Source organism: Psittacula echo (assembly GCF_963264785.1).
Source record: "Psittacula echo genome assembly, chromosome: 2".
Classification (NCBI taxonomy): Eukaryota; Metazoa; Chordata; class Aves; order Psittaciformes; family Psittacidae; genus Psittacula; species Psittacula echo.
The window spans coordinates 4056647-4077645 of NC_137737.1; the positions used below are offsets into that span (position 1 = coordinate 4056647).

Consider the following 20999-nt stretch of genomic DNA (forward strand, 5'->3'; position numbering starts at 1 on the left):
GCTTTTAAAAAATCCCAAATAAAATAGCTTTTAATTTAAAATCTTGCAAGTTTCAAACTAACACTTGTCAGATATTGTAACAATGTTTTTACATTATTAGTGTGACCCTGCTTTATAAAAACTGGAACACATTTTCATCAGCAGAAACCACTACTGAAAAACCTTGAGAAAGTGAAACTATTTTCTGTCAGTATTTAAGTATAGGCTTTAAATGAAAAAAATATTTGCATACAATTTCATCATTTCATATTTTTATAAATAAAAATCAGCATTTATCAACCTGAAGTTCAATGTGTGTCACTTTTTAAAGACACTCTTCACACATCTGAAGATCAGTATCACAGTTTTGAAAGACTTCTGCTGCTCCTCCAGGGGATTTACTATTGGGGTATAATAACCAAGGTCTTGTGATACAATTAGAAATACTATACTGTACCTGCTTGCTAAGGACAGCAGATCAATGCCAAAGATCTGGGGAACTCTGTGAGAACACAGAACACATGTCCTTCTACTTTTTAAACACTTTTAGCTTGTAAATTGGTTCCAAACTGCTCTTCTCTGAATCTATATTCTATTTTCTTCATCAAGAAATGGCTACTACTCTTTTTCTTCATATGGAAAGAAGAAAAATCACCTCAAATAAAATTCCACAATATTTCACTCTTCTGTTCTATCAATCAAAACCATCAGTATCTCAAATCTTCCAGAAAGCAATGTGGAGGCCTTATAAAGCACAATTTGCAGCAGTACCAAAATGCTATTAAGGATCTGTGGTGACTGTACTGCTTTCAGAGTGCTTTTCTAGGGCAGCTTTTACTGCTTTTTTAGAGCTACTAAACAGCAAGCATTTTAAGTACTCAGGAAATTAAAAACTTCTACCTCTGATGAAGTATTCTGAAAGTACTATCTTGATTGAAAGCTTGATTATCAGAGTGCATAGCAATTCTTTCAGGTATCCAACCAGTCAGTGCATGGAGATCAATATTCTGAAACACAAACATTCAAAAGAAATGAGAGCAGATGACCCAGCTATATGCATATGATGTCTGTGAACAGGTTATAAAAATGCATTGAAAGAAATCAAGTATACACAAGTTACAATACAGCTCTACACATTAAAGGCTCAAGATTAAAACTATATTAAACAAACAAAACCTCATCTGATGAGGTTAGGACAAAAGCTGAAAAGTGAACTAAGTGAATTAATGAAAACTGTAATTTCAGAGCAATGGAAGAAGCATAAGAATGATCAATTGTGCTCAATTTTATGATGCGTTTTATTTAATTGATGCAGAGACTTTTTAAAGCACAGTCTCAGAAACCATCTGGAACTTTGCTATTACACGTGCATTTTAAATTATTTAAGTTTTACTTCTAAGGCTCAGGGTTGGGTTTTTATCCTTTTTGGTAAAGCTGACACTGACATATATTTCCATAAAAAGCCACTTTAATCTCCCAATTTTATCTCCCTGAAATATTGATTATTCCCTTTTCTTTCACTTTGTACTCCTCAAAGCAAAAGCAGAAACTATAAATGCTTGAAGTGTTAATAACCAGCACTGGTGAGTAGGAACCTGAGGAATTACAAGTACACCACAGCCTTATTATACAAGGAAGCTGTAATACAGTTGAAAAAGGGCAGGAAGGGTGGAGATTAAATGTCACACGTCAAGCTGTTCTTCCAGATAGCAAGTTATAGGACAACAATGAGAATAATAAGATTATTAACAATAAAATTCTGTCCTCCAAAATAAAGCAGCCTAACACTGACATAAACATAAAAATGTATGACAAGTTGACCCCTTATACAAAGCCACATTTGTCTCCATTATCATTTTTCAAAAGACAATGATTACCTAGTATATCCTTCAAGAATGCAATCATTAAGACATCAACTAGAATGTGGACAGCACCATGAAATAAAAATACAGTGTTAAAATTTTAACCCATTTCAAATTAAAATCAGAAATTCTTCCTAAGTAACAAATGAAGATTATGTGGGCTGCCCATTTCAGTAACCTGTCCTTTGAAAGAATAGTTTGCATGTCATTTTAGCTGCAGTACAATGACTGCTTCTTTAGTAACCACATTATAGGAACCCAGTACATATTTATGTAAAGGAGTGTAAATCTGATAAACTTCCACAGATCAAAGTACTTGCTCCCTCTACAAACATGTACTAAATGACTAGCCTGTTCCTTTCCTAACTAACTGCCCTATCTATTGAATGACAGTTAGAAACCAAAATCAGCAATATTGAAATGGGCAAAACATAATTACTTCATCCAATACTGTCATCTAGATTATATAAATACATGTCCTTTCCAACCATAAGCACCAAACAGTACAGCTAAGCATATTTGTGAAAGAAAGAAACACAAAAATATCAAGAAAATGTCAAACCAAATACTTGCCTCCCCAGGCAATTTACTTTGATTTCACTAGAAGGAAAAATATTAGACCCAAGATTATTTAAGGGGAATATTTTGCCTCTTAGAAATAATCTAGTACTTACAGAATTTGATCCAGGAAAATCATATCCTCCCATGACCTTCATGTAAGCCTTTTCTATTAATGATACCCATAATTCATTCTTATTGTTAGAATAAGAGCAGAGAAGTTCTCCACTATGATCAACAGGTAACTGGTCATCTATGATTACCTGTGGGAAATAAATGAAAAATCATCATTATGCAAATAAAGTATTTTGGAAGTATTTTAAAAAATAAGCCCAAACTTAATAAATATACAGCTTTTCAGACACAACCAGCCCCGACCATTGTTCTCGTATATGGACACCTCTAGCAATCCTGCAACGGCTTGCCCAAGTGAACAAGAAATTCAGTTCCAGGTCTACAGGTGACCTGTGATAACATGCCTTGCTTTCTCCTATGTAAAATGGGGATGATGACAGTACTCTCTTGTAAAGTATCTAACACCTTGTGAAAAGTAGGCACAGAAATATTCAGTGTAATTACCAGAATAAAAGTCTTCCCCAAACCATTTACCTTTCTAGGTACACCATTGATATGAAGCTTTACCATGTATTTGCCACATGGATTGTATTCTGGTTCTCCTTTCTTATTCTGAGGGTAAATAATACTGTTAAAGAGAAAAAAAAAAAAAGAAATTATGACATAAATACCTTGGCTGCACACACACTGATAACAGAAGTGGGATTAACAGAGTCTATTTCTAGAATTTACACTGAACATACATATGGAAGAACAACTTCAATTCAGTAAAAATGACAAAGATGTTTAAACAGGTCTTACTTTTCAGGCCTTGCTCTTGCTGCAGTTCTCTGCTTAATATAGCAATAAAGAGAATATAAGTAACCTAATTGCTTCTCCATCAGAAGCAAGGCAAACAAATTTATCTTACTATTAAACAAATGCTATTTACATATCTGTAGTATAAATACAGTATTTGCCTGAATGACAAGTCAAACATTTGAAGAAGGAGAAGACAGCACAGAACTCACTGCTCTCAAAAAAGAGCAAGTTCCGCTCTAATGAGAATAGGTTAAACCAAAAAAAACCCCACAAATAGTGTTTACACATTGGTCTGGCAATAGGCTCTTGGCAGTGGCAAAACCCATGCCAAATTTATCACAGAATGCCAGTCAAGTGGAACTGAGACAGCGCTGTTAACATTAATTCTACAGTGAGATGCTATGCCTGTTGCACAGCAGCTGCCATAGCAAAGTAGGAAAATTTGCATTATATAAAGCATTATAAAGTAAAATTTCTATTAAAACCCAAACAAAACCTTCCAAACTTTAAAACTCCTCCAAGCACATCCGGAGTTAAACTCCAGTGTCTGTATACATATCTGTATAAAGTTGGCTTTCCTCTCAGAAGTGCTAAAGCCACAAGTCCCAAGGAGATGAAAGTGAAAAAAGTGCTGTTTTTTACTGTATCCAACTGCAACTGTCATACATATTGCAGAAGCCTGGCAGTTATTAAGTCTGAAAAGATCTTAGAAAGCAACAGCTACTTACCTTGTGATCAATTTTTTGTTGTATCTTCTTTCATATGCTGCACTGATAGCTAGTGATGCCACAAAAGAGCAATCTGACACTATTGTCTATAAAGAAAAGAAAGCCAGTGAGGACATTTACTAGTAACTTAGATATTGAAAAACAGATCGGATGTATGGAGGGAAGGAAAATCATCAGTGAGTTTTTCCCTTCAAATGGAAAAGATTTCAAGCAAGAGAAGCAAAGTTACTCTTAAAAAGACAGGAAATGTATGTTTGCTCAACACAAGGCCCCTACAGAGCAAACCAGAATTATTAGTGAGAATCAGTGACAACTGCAGATACCTCAGCATTCACTTACACTTCCTCCCCCCTACCCAAAACAAACCGCATAATATAAACCATATCCAATGGCATATTCTACTGTTGATTCCAGCGTAGCTTGGGGCATCTGCAACTCAACACTCAGCAAGATGCTCCCATGATTCTCAACAGGTCACCCTGCTTCCTGTCTAATAAAAACTTAAAAATTGCACTCATTATTTTTTCTATGCAGTAAATTAAATGAACAATTTGCTGCAGAGTAACCTTACCTTTTTTCCTAACCACCATTTCTGGAAAATAGGATTTTCTGCTGGAATTCAGATTTTGATTTTCACTGTGTGCTAACACAGCTGTTTATTCTCATGGCTAGAAAATGCATGGAATCTTAAGTGATACTATTTATTTAATCTCATGAGAACCATGGAAAGCACTCTCACATTTGGGGATTCTTTTTTGAACAAGAAGGTCCCCTGCAATACACTGCTAGCAGCACACTTTTCTCTTTAGGAACAATTTACCTGCTTTATGCTGAAACTTGATACAGTATAAATCATTGTGGGGTTATTTGTTATATCATCAGGTCGCACCCACTTAGCAAACATTGCTTTCTGTTTGGGAGACAATGGTAGCTTCCCACATTTATCACTAGATTTAAGAGAGAAAAAGAGTAGAAATAAGTCAGTAGTAGAAATAAATCAGTAGCAGTTTAGAAAAGCTTTTCATGCTATACCTAGTCTTATATACATCTGATAGATGGTGCAAAATATGTGCAGAACAATTACACAGTTTTATATACAGAGCTGTAAAACAATTTCAAAGAACACTACTCCTAAGTTTGTGATTTTTAGAGAAAAAAAGCAGAAATATTAAAACCATGAAATGCAACCCAAGAACTTCCTTCATACAGGACCAAATAGGAGAACTGGATTCCAAAAAGTCATCTACAATAGCAGAAACTCAAATTCTTCACTTTATTTCAGTATGATAACCTAATAATAGAGTTTCTTTAGTTCTGAAATATCAAGGCCTGTGTGTTTGACAAGCTGTTAGTGGAAAAAAAAAAAAAAACAAAACCAAAGTAACCCAAATCCAAAAACCAACCCTCAGTGGTTTTGTCTATTAGTTATGTAATCTTAACATTATTATTTCTCATGAATGAAGGTCTAACAGTTACATATCACTCTTCCTCAGAAGAGTCCTTTTATAGACGAATTTTCTACCACTTCCATTTTACAGGTAACTGAGAGGGAGGGAGCTAAACTCATTAGTAAGCAGCAGAACCAGGAAACTGACCCAAGTTGGCAGTCCAGCCTAATAGTCTAAAAAGCCAAATAAAATATCGTCCTTATGGGCTTGAAGATAGAACTGCAAAACCAGTGCACAACTGGATCAGCTTATGTTGAAATTTTACAATCAGACTAGAAGAAGAAAGTGGTAGTATTTAAATATCTCTCCCTGAATTATGCTTAAAAGCCTATTCAAACAATTTTAAACTCTGGAAAACAAAACATAGAAACACCAAATATGGGAAAGCTTTGGAAATAAAAACAAAAGTAAAGTTCAGTAATCAAATCACACTTACGAAAACGGCATAGGGAAGGCAAAACGTTCCCTCAGATCAACGCTCATGAAAGGTACATATTCGATGCCGTTAATTTTTGAAGTCTTCCTGTAAGTCATAAGAAAAAAGAAGTTACAAACATGTCTACAGTCTCTCAAACACCAAGTTCCAGAAGGTAACAACAAACTTAGTTTTTAAAAACAAACAAGACACAGTGCTTGTGAAAATATCTGTTGAAAATGAAACCACCACTGTATTTATTTGGGTTTGAAACATGCAGTACTTGATGACTCAGCACTAATCCTGCACATACATATCTGTGGACAAGTCTCCATGCCAGGATAAAAGTGATTATCAGCCACAAACTTCTTGCTACTTTTAGAAGTCACATTTAAAACTACATTTGCCTAAATGGAATTTCTCAAGTCACTTAGGCCTCTCATTAGAGTCTTAGAGTAAGTTGACAGCAATTAATAATTAGCAACACTAGATTTGGGGCAGTTATTTTGGAATACTTTGTCAAACAACAACAAAAATACTGCATATTTATTAATACATTTTTTACTAAAATGCACAGAATACCTTCTAAAAAACGAGGATCGTATTTAAACATGAATGTAATTTCCGTTTCAAACAAGGAGTTAACTGAAAAGAGCTAGGCAAAATATTTTAAAATCAAATCACAGAATCACAGAATAGTTTGGGCCGGAAAGGACCTTACAGTAATCCAGTTCCAACTCCCTCCCACAAAAGCCACTAATTACACCACCATAAATAACACAATTTATTGATGTGTAGGCAATACCAGCAATGAGGTAAGAAGTAGTTTTCCAACCCTCTGCTTAAAACCTCGTGCTTCAGCTGTTTCAATCTACTGTGTAAGATGCACAAAGGATGTGAGCACAAATGATGAAATTTGGAAAAACTTGTCTTCAACTTACCTCAGGACTTCAATCTCCTCTGCAGTGTATCTCTGACCTTGAGGTTCACTAGCCTGCACTGCTCTGATTGTCTGTGGTTTATCATTTAAAGAAAAATCAGGTCCCAGTGGAAAGAATGTTCTGACTGGATGATTTGGTTTAGCTGTAGTTGACTTCTTCTGAGATGACTTTGACGTAGATTCCTTCAGTGCCTCTGCTCTAAAGCAAATAAAAATTGTTTATAATGACTGAAAAGTAGTTATGGTTCAATAATTGATTTGCTTGCTTCATGTTCCCACATATGTTAAATGGAATGAACAAATGCCAAGTTAACCTCCACCACTTTTCTAAGAAAAGAAATCAATTTCTGATGCCAGTACTACAGTATGTTCCAGAATAAATTAAAATTTAGCCTTTTCAACTCGTATATAAACTACTCATGGCAAAACTCACTAGATTTTGGTTGCTGTCATGGTTACCTCAGCACCACGCAGCCACTCGCTCCCCCCACCCACTTTTCCCCTTGTCACAGGTGGGATGGGGAGGAGAATCAAAAGAATGAAAAACCCACAGGTTGAGATAAGAACAGTTTAATAACTGAACTACAGTCTAACACTACTAATAGTGATAATAAGTGAAATAACAGAGGGTAAGAATATAAAACCAAAAGGGAAAATGCAAAAAGAACAATAAACTCAAGTGATGCACAACACAATAGCTCACCACCCACTGACTGATACCCAGCTCAACCTGAAAAGTGATTTATCTGTTCCAGGTAACTCCCCCCCGTTTCTATACTGGGCATGACATGCTGTGGCATGGAAAACCCCTTTGGCTAGTTTGGGTCAGGTGTTTGGTCTCTGCTTCCTCCTGGCTTCCCAGGCCTCTCCTCACTGGCAGAGGATGAGAGACTGAAAACTCCTTGATCAGGGTAAGTGCTACTGAGCAACAACTAAAACATTGGTGTGTTATCAGCATTATTCTCAGACTAGTGCCAAAACACAGCACTGTACCAGCTACCAGGAAGAAAATTAACTCTGCCACAGCCAAAACCAGGACAGTTGCCTTTAAATTACGTTACTGGGGGAATTGGTGTAGGTGTTCTGAGCTTCCAGATAATGAATGAGGCCACTGAAACACAGGGAGAGAAAACTGATTTGTGTCCCCTCATACCTTCAGGATTTAATTTGTCTAAGAGCTACAAAAGCAGAAAAAAACCTCACTAGCATTCTATATTCATTTCAATGGCTTGAAGGCTGTATATTCAGAAGCTATGTTTTGTTGTTGTTGCATTAAGCTGCTGGATAGTCACACACATGCAAAAAGTTTTGTTTGTTTCTTAACACAGAGTGAGAAGAGGCAAAAACCAGTTTAAGCGGAAATGTAGCCCAACACAGTCCATTATTCAGCACCAAACGGCTGGTTGGAAAAGAATTAAGAGTGAACTTCTGCTCATGTAATTTGTTTCAGATATAGACTTCAATTCACTATATCTACACCACAATTAGATTGCTACCATCAAGATAAACATGTCCCAGTTTCCAAACTGTCTTCCTTATGAAGGGACATTGACACCTTATCTGTTTTTCTGTGTTTCACACACAGAATGTGAAACACATCTCTGTGTTTCAGCATTTTTATAAAAGCCAGTAATTGTAGTAGAGTACTCCAATTTATATCTCTGAATACTGAAGTAGTGCATTGGTACCAACAAATACACAGTCCTTTCCTAATTCTGCATGCTCCAATATTCCCAGAGGGCTGGCACAAGAGCTGCTGTAGTCAGTGGCATAGCAGCTGACAGCTACCTGCAAGGAGATCTCTACAGGAGCAAACTCAGAATCCATACTCTGCAGTACAGAACAGACATGCTAGATTTAGAATCCAACTCACAGAGTGCATTCAGACCTGACAGCAAGTATGGTCACTAACATTAGCAGTACTCACCTATCCAGTGCTTGTCGAGCCAGCTGTTTCAGTTTGGACTGTAGGCCTGCTTCTGAAGTTTCAGTAGCCTTAAATACAAAATAAAAGAAAAACCTACATATCCAAAAAAACAGAAGGTTTTACAAGCTCAGTTTGCAAAATTCCACACTTACAGGTTGAATCAAAGAGCAACTAGCTATTTTTTCCAATTCTCTTTTCAGATGAGCAAATGTGTTTTGGGTTTTTTTTATTTCTTAGTATAAAAAGCATCCCAAGCGAGCAAATGTAATTTTGTTGTTCTAAGTAAGTGTTTCGAGAACATGGCATTTAAAATTCTTCAGCATGGGAAACACTGTACACAACACCAAGTCTCCAGAAGAATTAACTATATTAAAACATTATGAGCAGAAAGAAGACAAAAACATATGTTATCTATACTACTGAGCTTAAATGTGTTCCAATCTTTTTCCCAAATTAGTCAAAAATAATCATGGTAACTTAGGAAAAAAAGAAAATCTGAACATTTACTTTCAAACAAACAATTTTACTTTAAAATACAAACAAACAAGACAGATGTGCAAGAACAAGATTTTTAACCTGCAAGCAAAGGCATAAAACAATCTATGAGAAGGCACTAAAACAGGTATCAAGAGTCCTAACTTCTCATCTCAGTTACTTCCCAGTTACTGCTACTGCTGAACCCAGGACAGGTGGTCAGCTATGACAGTTTATGCTTTTGTTTTCCTTACAGATGAAGCACGGCTACTGCAGCTAAAGAATCTGCAAGAGGCACAGCATAAGGTGTGCCTTCTCCCGTAACACCAACAAGCAGGTTTCAAGTTCTAGACTTGTACCTTTCTCCTGAGTCAGCTAGGTCAACTGAGTAAACAGAAGGCAAGCTAGTTTCACATCAAGAAACAAAACTAGAAACACCCTTTATAAGCAAATGTTTTCATTTGCAATTAAATTACACTCCAGAGTTCCTGGTTAGAAAAGACTTTGAAAGACATATGAAGATAAGCAGGAACACCAGCACACTTATCTAGGAGTCAGCCATAGAAGAGGAGGAATGGCTGCTCTCCAAGTGCTTCAAGAGTAAGGAAGAACTAAATCTCTCCACCTGAATCTACTGAGAGAGACAGAAGTAAAGCTTCAAGATAGCAGAGTTCCTTCAGTCTTCTTTCATCCTGGGGAAGAAAGCAGTACTTTCTAATCACCCTGAGGGACAAAGCCTACAGTAATCTCAGCAAATTAATATGTTAGTCAAAATTAAAACAAACTTCACCAGTATCTCTACTTAATGAAATATGTGATAAAGGCAGTTGTTAATGAGATAATTTCAGAATAACTTCAGTACACGTAAGTAATATTTGCACGCACTGACACAAGAGGAGGAACACAACAGAGGAAAAACAGTACGCTGCTGCAGTAAATGTTATCTAATAGACTGAAAATGCTCTGCTCCAGCAGCTCAAGCGGAAAAAACTAGAGCAGCTCTAGTCTTCATCCGGTTACACTGTATCACCAGGGTATTTTAGCCTACATAATAACAGTTTACAGAATTCAGAAAGAAGATTTTACTCTAGCATGTAACAAATGTAACACTCCCCTCCCAACAACCCACATATATTTACATTATAAAAAAGGAAAAGAAGAGAAAAAATAAAACAGACTTGGTGGAGTTACATTATGATGGTGAGCCTCTTCCTGTAACGAGTTATTTAAGGCAACTGGACTTAAGGGAAAAAAGCAGTACCTGTAATTACATTCTTCATCATTTACATAATAGCCAATTGATCCTTACCATTAATTTCAGTGTGAATTAAATTCACATGTAACAGCTTTAATGTCGAGCACTGAGTAATCAAGTAGTATTTTTACCAGTTTTGGCACCAGGAGTCTGTTATTTTCTCAGAAACTGTTACACACAAAAATTCCCCTTAAATTGCTTCCTTTAATGTAGTCAGAAAGCAATACAGCTTACACATCAGCCAGACAGCTTCCGTTTTAACTGGTTTAATTTCTGGTTTAGTGTTGCATCTGCTCCAGAGCGAAAATTAACATGAGAACAGTTACAGAATACTTCTAGGTTTTAGTATAATCCATTTCAGGAAAAAACACACAAATTTCAAGTCCCCATAAATTTACAGTGTTGAATAGCAACATAGTACAAATCCTAGAAGAAACACTTAAAAAAAAAACCACCCAACAAAAAACAACAACAACAAAAAAACCCCCCAAAACAAAAAAAACACTCCAAAAAAAACAAAACAAAGAGAAAAAACCCAAACAGTGGAAAAAGTAAAAAAAAAAAAACAAAACAAACCAATTAAAAAATTAGGTTTTAGAAATACAGGTACTCCATTTTTAAGCCAGCCTTTAAGGGCCAGTCACTTGCATAAGTGGAAGAATTTCTTACCATCACATAATTCCACCAAGTTAATCTGTAGCTTAACATACTGTTTTCAAACAGAGTTCCACTGCTTCTGTGTACAACTCTATAGCTTCTTCTGCATTGCCTTTATCATCTTCATCAAAAGCCTGTGTAACTAGGAAGTGAGCACGCTCCAAGTCCAACTGTTGTTTTGACTTCAGAGGGTCTGTGTTCTGTGACTGAACTAAATGAAAAAGAAAGTATTTAGTTTTCTACAGCAGCAGATATGTAAAAACAGCTACTGGTACTGAAACACTGGCAGTTCTAATCAGATGGGCAATATCTATTTCTTGGCTGGAAAGCAAATATTTCTTAATTTTGCTAAAAACATCTTTGCAAGGACAAGAAACGACCACCACTACCACCTCCTGAAGCAGAAATACACTCTCAGGGTATTTCACAAGTCAATGTAAATAAAACCTCTTTCATATTATATTAAGGACAAGGATGTTTAATTATGCAAAACAGAATCATAGAATGGTTTGGGTTGGAAAGGACCTTAAGATCATCTAGTTTCAATCCCCAAAATATTGCATCATTTGTGAAAATACATCACCTATGGTAACATACAAGTTCCTCAGGGTCTAATATAATTTAATACCTTTATTAATGACCTGAAGAAGATTTCTGTTCTCAGGCATTTTGAGGACCTGACCAACCTGGTCCAAAAAATCAAAGTCTACAGTGCTCCGAGTACAAGACTGGTCTATAGACTTCCCAAGGCCCCTTTCTGGCCAAGTGATTCTATGCTTCTAACTGAGAATTGCAGGTGTACAAAAATTTGGGATTTTGGTCTAAGCACAAACACCAAAACTGGATCAAACAAGGAAACCCTTAAGAGAGCAAAGGGCTCTTTGCCCTCTCAAAGTTAGTAATACTACATGAATACCAGAACCCACTTGCTTCAAATCCATCATTCAGCTGAGGCTTAGACATGAGTTTTGATTTGTTCCTGAACATTTTTTGTTGCTATATTGAATTACTTTTTCAGGTTTGCTCTGCAGTTGTGGTTCCTAATAATATTTAAAAGGAAAGGATACCCAACACCCACATCCTTAGGAAGTAAATCTCCACTTCATTTCTGATATATCAGAATTCAAAGCACTGATGTGCTTGTTTCATTTGTCATTCTTCACAAAAGACAAGGAAATTAGAATAACGAAAACCAGCACACATCATTGATACCTATTTCACAGCACTGAAAGGCTTTACACTCAATGAATTTACGCATAGGTTTAGTTAGAAAGGTCCTTACTCACCTGCTGAATGGAGAGCTTGAACTCTTTCCAAATACTCATTTATTTTTTCTTGAATATTTTCCAAGTTGGACCCTGCCATCCCAGCATAAATCAAGGCTTGTGCAGCTTCCTGCAGTGAAAAGAATTTGAGACAAAGTTAATGTTTGCTGCCTAGAAAATTACTTTCCGTAAACAGAGGACCTACAGGAGCCATAAATTAGGTGAAAGCAAGCCCCTGCATCTGCAATATGGCTGCAGGGAAATTCTGCTGGAAATAACAAATTTCAAGTTACAAATGAGGTTGCGTTCAAGATTTCACACATGGGACAAGCTGTAATATCACTGAAAGAAAAAAAAGAAATCAAACTTTGGAGGTTCTGTACGGCCAGATCTTAGGTCTGCCCATACAGGAATGCATGGAATTAAGAGATTTTAAGTAAAATCAGCATGTTTCAAACATGCACTGAAATCAGTTCAGTAAAGCTCACAAGCCACAAACTGCCTTTTAATTTTAAAGCTGCAGACTTGAAGTTATGGGTGAAAAAACCATACACCAAACACTGGATGAAAGCCTACTTCCAGGAGAGAGCATAGGCCTCCAGCTCAGAAGCACAGTATATTATCTGCATGAAGGCTTTTGCAGACTGTACAAATTTATTAAGAAAAAAGGCCTTCAGTTGCATCAGCTGTCTATCCATTTCACTAAACTTATGAAAAACATACAAGGTTTGTCGGGGTTGCGATAAACAGAGCTGGCACAGTGTCAGAAGCATATGGAGAACTGAAATTTGTCACTCACAAAGATGAGGATAAAAACTCTATTCTGTCCTCATTACTCGCATGGAAAAATCCACTTTTGTGGCAGCACTCATCTTCCCAGCAGCAGTAGAGAAGGTGGCCATGTAGCAGGCTGAGTATTTAGGAAGGAGATCAGTAACTAGAGAGCTGCTCCACAAAGGTGGTGCTTGGAGAGGCTGCTCTGCATAGGTCAAGCACACAGCCATGGCCAAAAGATTTCTCTTGCGTGCTTTATGGCCATAATTTCTGCCAAGCTCAGCAGTTTGCTCCAATACACATCTGCCTAGTTTACCCAAGCTTAAAACTCATCCTGATACAACCTGTGCTTGTTATCAGGGCAATTTTTTATTGACAAGCATCACAGAACCAAGTACTTCAAACTCCGTCAACATCCATCACCATATCACATCATATAAAATGTTCACAGCAACAGAAAGGTAAATATAAGTACTGTTCCATTCATATGCAGCAATTAACTACCATCAAGGTCTAGCATACAACTATATTTCACGGGGATAAAAAGTGCACTGTAGAGATCTGCTCAAAGGATATATACGTATTTGTCTGTGACACACCACAACTACAGATTGACAAAACAGGTGCAATATTGTAGACAACAAGCTGTCTACATATGACACAAAGATCAACTGTGGGATTTTCAAACCAGTGCTGCAAATTCAATGCACAATTGATGTTGCTCCTGTGATTTTAAGCACAACTGTTTTGCCAGTTTTTAAGATGTAAACATAATGAAAACAGTCTTTTATAATTTATGCCTCTAAAGGACTGAAGCAGTTGACAAACTGTCTGAAGAGCCAGCATGCCAACCGTTTCCAGTGATAAAATGGACATGCAGTTCAGAGTTAGTGTAGCTGTTGCACACTACTCATGCCAAAACACAGCAGTGGCTATTGGTCATCAGTCTAAATTGCTAAATGGTGGTCAACAGTCAAACTTAGCAACAGCCTCCACCAGTTTTGCTGCAGTCGTCAGCTGCCCAAATAAGTCTGATGTTTCCATAAAGCACCCTTAGCAAGATACCCTAAGCTGGTTCACATGCAGACTTCCTCTAGGGATCTATCAGTTACACAATAGCAGGAAGCAAACAGCATTTGCTAGCCACTGGAACTCCATTTAGACAGGCCATTTGCTGTCTATCAGCAACAAACTGCATCATTTCCTGTGCTTCATCCGTAAGGTCAAGTTCTTGCAGAATCCTGTTCAGCACCCAAGCTTTCTGAATTGCTTAGTAATTGCACCAGAGGGCTCTGAAATGCTTAGAGCAGTTGATAAGAAAGTTGGTGACAGGCCAGAGCTTATTCACACTGTTCAATAAAAAAGTAACCCCAAAATACTAGGTGGTATTTTCTTACTATTCTTGTTTAATTTAAAATTGACAGTGATTCTTCAGGAAACAGCCGGAAAGCCAAACCTACACAGGCTAAATCATCATGAAGAATTCTGCAAATGGAAGAGATTTTCCAAACGCTGTAGAGAAACACACAAGAGTGATTACCTGCACAAAAAGATGGTTTTCTTCTGAAGAGCATTTGATAATTTCTTCCAGATATACTAAGAAATGTACTAAATAAGGTAGTAAAGTAATAAAGAAGTACTGCGCACAGCTATTAGACCTTGCACACACACTGTTGTATTATTATGGGTAACTACACTTGGTTTAGGAGTGTATATATGCTTTACATATATAAACTTAGCTCACCCTACATTACCAACCAGGTTCAAAAAAAAAGTACCTATCCTTTCACACATGCATAGGCCACCATGATAACAGCACTATACTTTTTATATTGTTTCAAAGACACATAGTACTCATGAAGTAAAAGGTCAACTACAGAGTTCTTAGCAAGTTAATGGAGAAGAGTTACTTTGGCAGGATAATGGAATTTGTGGAATGATTACTCAAACAAGGATTAAACATAGGCTTCAAAGAAATCCCTTCTCACAGGTGGGATGTAAAGCCAGTGGGATATGGAACTTTAGTGTAACTTTGCAAAACATAAATCCAACAAAATGAGACCACTTGCACAGGTAAAGAAGTCATAATGATTGCAGAGAAGCTACTAAATACCAGGAGTAAGTGTATAGATACTGAGCAACACATTGAATCAACATCAACATACCCTGGATTCTACAGGAATAAGAGGAAGAGGAAGCTGCATTAAAATAATAAAGTGGGATCCCTAACATAAAGGATATTCATATGTGGCTTAAAACACATCACTGGTAGCTTGCGACCTGAAGACAGCTTACTACTGAACATCTTGTATTTCACCATGTAAGTCTCCATTTGATGATACAACAGTTGTTCCCAGATGCACGCTCAAGAGCTGCAGTATGCCCGCTTCTCTTATGCCTCCCTTAACACAGTTCTCCAGAATGCTCAGCGCTTACACCTCCAACATAAAATTGAACAGCCTGGCAGAGGTAGGGGAGAGGCCAAGAATGAAAGTGGACCACCAGCGGGAGAGAGGCGTTTTTAGCTAGCTTAAGCAGCAACGTCCCAAAAACGGCCTGTGTCTCCACCAGCTGCACAAGTGCCCGTGCCCATACCCGCTTCTCAAGTACCGCCGCTGCAGTGCTACCCCACAGCCCGCGAGCAGGCAGCAGCGCATGGGCAGCCCTTACTCCCACCCGGTAACACAACGCAGGGAAAAACGCATTTCGCAACCCGCCCCGAAGGACGCCGCACCTCCGGAGACAAACTTCCGACGCGCAAGGCCGGCCTTCCGGTCTCTTCTCGGCTGAAACCGACACGCCTTGCCCCAGGCCGAGCAGTGCTCCCGTCCCCGGGACACACCCGCCAAGAGGATCGGGAAGCAGTCCCGGCAGCGCTAACCCAGCACACCGATCCCCCACCGACAGGACAGGGCTGGGCCACCTCTCCCTCCACCAGCCCTCTGGTGGCTCAGCGGGGGTGCGCAAACCTACCGGTAGGCCAAAGACCTCAGGACAGCGAGGAGAAATGGACACCGGCGCCCTGAGGGAACCGGCTGCCGCCGACGCGCCCTCCGTTCCCCCCATACCTTATAGTAGAAGACTGCTTCCTGGTAGCGCCCGCTGTGGTCCCTCTGCACCGCCAGCTGCGCGAACTTCACCGCATCCAGCTCGTGCACAGTAGCATCCATGACCGGCGCTCTCCCAGTACCGCCGCCAGCGGCAGCGAGCCCCTAAACCTACCGCGCGGCCCCCGCCTCCGCCTCCCTGACCCCGCCACAGCCGCCGGCTCCGCCCCCATGCCGACCGCCTGCTCCCCTGGGCACGCCCACCTGCCCTGACTGAGCCTGCCCCGGTGCCAGCGGGTCCGGAGAAGCCGGGGCAGGAAGGGGAGCGCGCATGCCCTCAGAGGGGTGCCCGTGTGTCCTGGTTTAGCAGTAGCAGTCATTTTTTCTACTGGTGCAGTGCTGTGTTTTTGACTTTCCGCCTGGGAACAGGGCTGATAACAGCGATGTTTAGACTGACCAAGGACTTTGAGAGTCTCATGCTCTGCCAGGGAGGAGGAGAAGCCAGGAGGAGGCAGGGACAGGACACCTGACCCAAACTAGCCAAAGAGGTATTCCATACCACAGCACGTCATGCCCAGGAGGTAGAACTGAGAGTTCCCGGAAGGGCTGGAGCACTGCAGGGTGGGGGTGAGGTACCGGTTGGTGAGCGGTTGTATTCTCTTCCTTGTTATTTCCTTTATCATTATTACTATTAGTGGTAGCAGTAGTGATTTGTGTTATACCTTAGTTATTAAACTGTTCTTATCTCAACCAGTGGGAGCTGCATTCTTTTGATTCTCCTCCCCGTCCCTCCAGGAGCGGGGGGAAGAAAGGTGGGGGGGAAGTGGACTTCGTGGTTCTGATTTACGGCCTGGGCTTAAACCACGACAGTTCTTTTTGGCGCCCAACGTGGGGCACGAAGGGTTGAGATAACAACAGATCTGACCAAGGCACAATGCTGATTTATTGGCTCTCAAAGTTGTTTCTCTTGATGTCACAGTTTCAGTATGCTGTAGCTTACTTAGAGCCGGTATTTGCTGTGTTAGTGTTTATCAAGTGTGGGCCTTGGGCTAAGGTTCTTGTTTCACTGTACTTTATGGTAATGGCTTGCGATACGGGGGGGCTCCGGCAGCAGGGTGGGATGGACGTGGCCATGGACTTGTACCTGGCCGTCCCGCTGCTCTTCACTGTCCTGGCCCTCGTCCTCGCCTCCGTCTTTGTGAGGCTGCGGGGAGCCGAGGGGGAGCGGCCCCGGGAGCCGGCGGCGGCCGAAGCGGCCCGGGAGAGCGGCCCCGGGGACCAAGCGGCGGCGGGAGCGGGGCCGGAGGCCGGGAAGGAGGCGGCTGCCGAGCAGCGGGAGGAGGCGGCGGAGGAGCAGAGCCCCACAGCCGAGCCCAGCCCCGCGGCGGCCGAGAGCATCCCCCAGCAGCCGTCTGCCGAGCCCCGTGAGCCTGAGCCCCAGAAGGATGCAGGAGACCACGCAGCGCTTCCCAGCAAGGCAGAGGAGGAAGATCTGGACTCGGAAAAAGAGAAGCTGGTGGTGAGAAAGCCTTCAAGCACAGCAGCTACACTAGCCCCAGTGACAAGTACAGCAGCATCATTTGAGAGTTTTGAATGGCCTTTGGGTACCCTTGGGACCTGCCTGCTGATTGTGATGGGGATCAGCATGTTGGCACACACACAGAGTGTGTTCTACCCACGACCATTTTGTCTGATCCTGAGAGTTAAGCAGAGTCAGGTTTGGGTCTTGTCTGGGTTTAGACAATACAGGGGGACCGAGAGGTTTTCCCCAGGGCTGGACAGTCATGAGTGTCATGGTGTGTGGGACAGTATGGGCGAGTATCTAATCCACTGGGCCCCTCCAGTGCTTTGGAAGCGTCGGAGATGGAAGGCAGCCGCATGGAGTCCCCGACAAGTTGCAGAGACTGCTGCAGGGGAAGGTGAATTATTTTGAGCCTGATGGGCCCATGGCACTTCAGGCCATCAGGGCAGAGATGCAACATAGAGATGGACTCATGATCGAGGGGTGGACTTTGCAATGGGCCTCTCCTACTCTGAAAGACTGTTACAAGAGATGGAGCCCAACATCATATGGACTCAGCGCTTTATAGGGATTGGTCTGTGCATGATGATAAGAGTGCACTGAGATGAGAGTGAGGGTATATTGAAAATGTGGGATCTGAGCATGACGTGAATGGTATGGAATAAGGGGTGGATACTGTCCTGGTTTAGCAGTAGCAGTCATTTTTTCTACTGGTGCAGTGCTGTGTTTTTGACTTTCCGCCTGGGAACAGGGCTGATAACAGCGATGTTTAGACTGACCAAGGACTTTGAGAGTCTCATGCTCTGCCAGGGAGGAGGAGAAGCCAGGAGGAGGCAGGGACAGGACACCTGACCCAAACTAGCCAAAGAGGTATTCCATACCACAGCACGTCATGCCCAGGAGGTAGAACTGAGAGTTCCCGGAAGGGCTGGAGCACTGCAGGGTGGGGGTGAGGTACCAGTTGGTGAGCGGTTGTATTCTCTTCCTTGTTATTTCCTTTATCATTATTACTATTAGTGGTAGCAGTAGTGATTTGTGTTATACCTTAGTTATTAAACTGTTCTTATCTCAACCAGTGGGAGCTGCATTCTTTTGATTCTCCTCCCCGTCCCTCCAGGAGCGGGGGGAAGAAAGGTGGGGGGGAAGTGGACTTCGTGGTTCTGATTTACGGCCTGGGCTTAAACCACGACACCGTGTTTTGGGGTTTTAGGGTGTACTGCACAAGCAGGCGGAAGCAAGAGCGCGGGGCGGTAGGAGCAAGGCGAGGGCATGGGGTGGTAGGAGCGAGCTCAGGACACAGGGCGGCAAGAGCATGGAGAGGGTAGAGAGCAGTGGAAGCGACACGAGAGCACGAGTCGGTGGAAGAGAGACAGAGGCATGGGGTGGTGGGAGCGAGGCAAGGGCACAGTAGCGATGAGAGCGAGGAGAGGGGCACAGGGTGGCAAGAGTGAGGTGAGGGCGTGGGGCGGTGGGAGCAAGGCGAGGGCGTGGAGTGGTAGCGAGCTCAGGGCACAGAGTGGTGGGAGCGAGGAGAGGGCAACGAGCAGTGGGAGCAAGATGAGGGCACAGATAGCAGGAGCGAGGCAAGAGCGCAGAGCGGTGAGAGCAGGTGAGGGCACAGGGCAGTGGGAGCGAGGCAAGGGCAAAGGGCGGGAGTGAGGTGAGGACATGGGGTGGCAGGAGCCAGGACAGGGCAAATGGTGGGAGCGAGACTGCACAGGGTGGTGGGATCAGGTGGGGGCACAAGGAAGTGGGAGAGAGGAGAGGGCACAGTAGTGGTGAGGGGGGGGCATGGGGCAGTGGGAGCGAGGCAAGAGCGCAGGGCAGTGGAGGCAACGCAAGGGCAAAGGGCGGGAGTGAGGTGAGGGCACAGAGTGGTGGGAGTGGGAGTGAGACGAGGGCATGGGGTGGTGAGATCAGGTGAAGGCACCGGGCAGCGGGAGCAAGGGGAGGGCACAGGGCAGTGGGAGCAAGGCAAGAGCGCAGGGTGGTGGGAGCAGGTGAGGGCATGGAGCAGTGGGAGCAAGGTGAGGGCACAGGACGATGGGAGTGGGGCAAGGGCACGAGGTGTTAGGAGTGAGAAGAGGGCAAAGAGCGGTGGGAGCGAGACGAGGACACAGGGCAGTGGGAGTGAGGGGAGGGCACGGTAGCGATAAGAGCGAGGGGAGGGTACAGGGCTGTAGGAGCAAGACAAGGGCGCGGGGTGGGAGTGAGGTGAGGGCACAGGGCAGCGGGAGCGAGGCAAGGGCAAAGGGCGGGAGTGAGGTGAGGGCACGGGGCAGCGGGAGCGAGGGCAAGGGCAAAGGGTGGGAGTGAGGTGAGGGCACAGGGTGGCAGGAGCGAGGAGAGAGCAAAGAGCGGTGGGAGCAAGACGAGGGCACGGGGCAGCAGGAGCGAGGCAAGGGCAAAGGGCAGGAGCGAGGTGAGGGCACAGGGTGGCAGGAGGAAGGAGAGGGCAAAGAGCAGTGGGAATGAGACGAGGGCACGGGGCAGCAGGAGCGAGGTAAGGGCAAAGGGCGGGAGTGAGGTGAGGGCATAGGGTGTTAGGAGCGAGGAGAGGGCAAAGAGCGGTGGGAGCAAGACGAGGGCACGGGGCAGCAGGAGCGAGGCAAGGGCAAAGGGCGGGAGTGAGGTGAGGGCACAGGGTGGCAGGAGTGAGGAGAGGATGAAGAGCAGTGGGAGCGAGACGAGGACAGGGGGCAGCAGGAGCGATGTGAAGGCATGGAGCAGTGGGAGCGAGGCAAGAGCACAGGGCAGTGGAAGTGATACAAGGGCAAAGGGTGGGAGCGAGGCAAGGGCACTGGGTGTTAGGGGCGAGGAGAGGGCAAAGAGCAGTGGGAGCGAGACAAGGGCACAGGGCAGCGGGAGCAAGGGGAGGGCACGGTAGCGATAAGAGTGAGGGGAGGGCACAGGGCTGTGGGAGAAAGGCAAGGGGCAGGAGTGAGGTGAGGGTACAGGGTGATGGGAGTGAGGAGAGGACAAAGAGCAGTGGGAGCGATGTGAGGGTATAGGGCAGTGGAGGCGAGGCAAGAGCACAGGGCGGTGGAAACAACGCAAGGGCAAAGGGCAGGAGTGAGGTGAGGGCACGGGGTGGTACAAGTGAGGAGAGGGCCAAGAGCGGTGGGAGTGAGGGGAGGGCATGGGGTGGTGGGACCAGGTGAGGGCACAGGATGACGGGAGTGAGGCAAGGGCATGGGGCTGTGGGAGCAAGGCGAGGGCAAAGGGCGGGAGTGAGTGAGAGCACGGGGCAGTGGGAGCGAGGCAAGGACAAA

General features: G+C 42.9%; 1 protein-coding gene across 4 annotated transcripts in view; it reads right to left on the reverse strand.

The window, feature by feature from the left end:
• Positions 1 to 16424, reverse strand: part of CAPN7 (calpain 7) — a 32616-nt gene extending 16192 nt beyond the window's left edge. For 2 of the 4 annotated variants that reach the window (XM_080639339.1, XM_080639337.1), the window contains exons 1-11: positions 16227 to 16424; positions 12406 to 12514; positions 11173 to 11330; positions 8734 to 8801; positions 6808 to 7005; positions 5888 to 5974; positions 4824 to 4950; positions 4004 to 4089; positions 3009 to 3102; positions 2516 to 2662; positions 880 to 986 (exon numbers count right to left, since the gene is read on the reverse strand). In XM_080639339.1, coding sequence (XP_080495465.1) covers positions 880 to 986; positions 2516 to 2662; positions 3009 to 3102; positions 4004 to 4089; positions 4824 to 4950; positions 5888 to 5974; positions 6808 to 7005; positions 8734 to 8801; positions 11173 to 11330; positions 12406 to 12514; positions 16227 to 16328 — 1283 coding nt within the window. In that variant the 5' untranslated portion in view covers positions 16329 to 16424. Of the gene's footprint in view, positions 1 to 879; positions 987 to 2515; positions 2663 to 3008; positions 3103 to 4003; positions 4090 to 4823; positions 4951 to 5887; positions 5975 to 6807; positions 7006 to 8733; positions 8802 to 11131; positions 11331 to 12405; positions 12515 to 15892; positions 15938 to 16226 lie in introns of those variants that run through there. The other 2 variants (XM_080639338.1, XM_080639340.1) reach the window with 2 other exon arrangements.
• Between the last annotated feature and the right edge of the window lie 4575 nt (positions 16425 to 20999).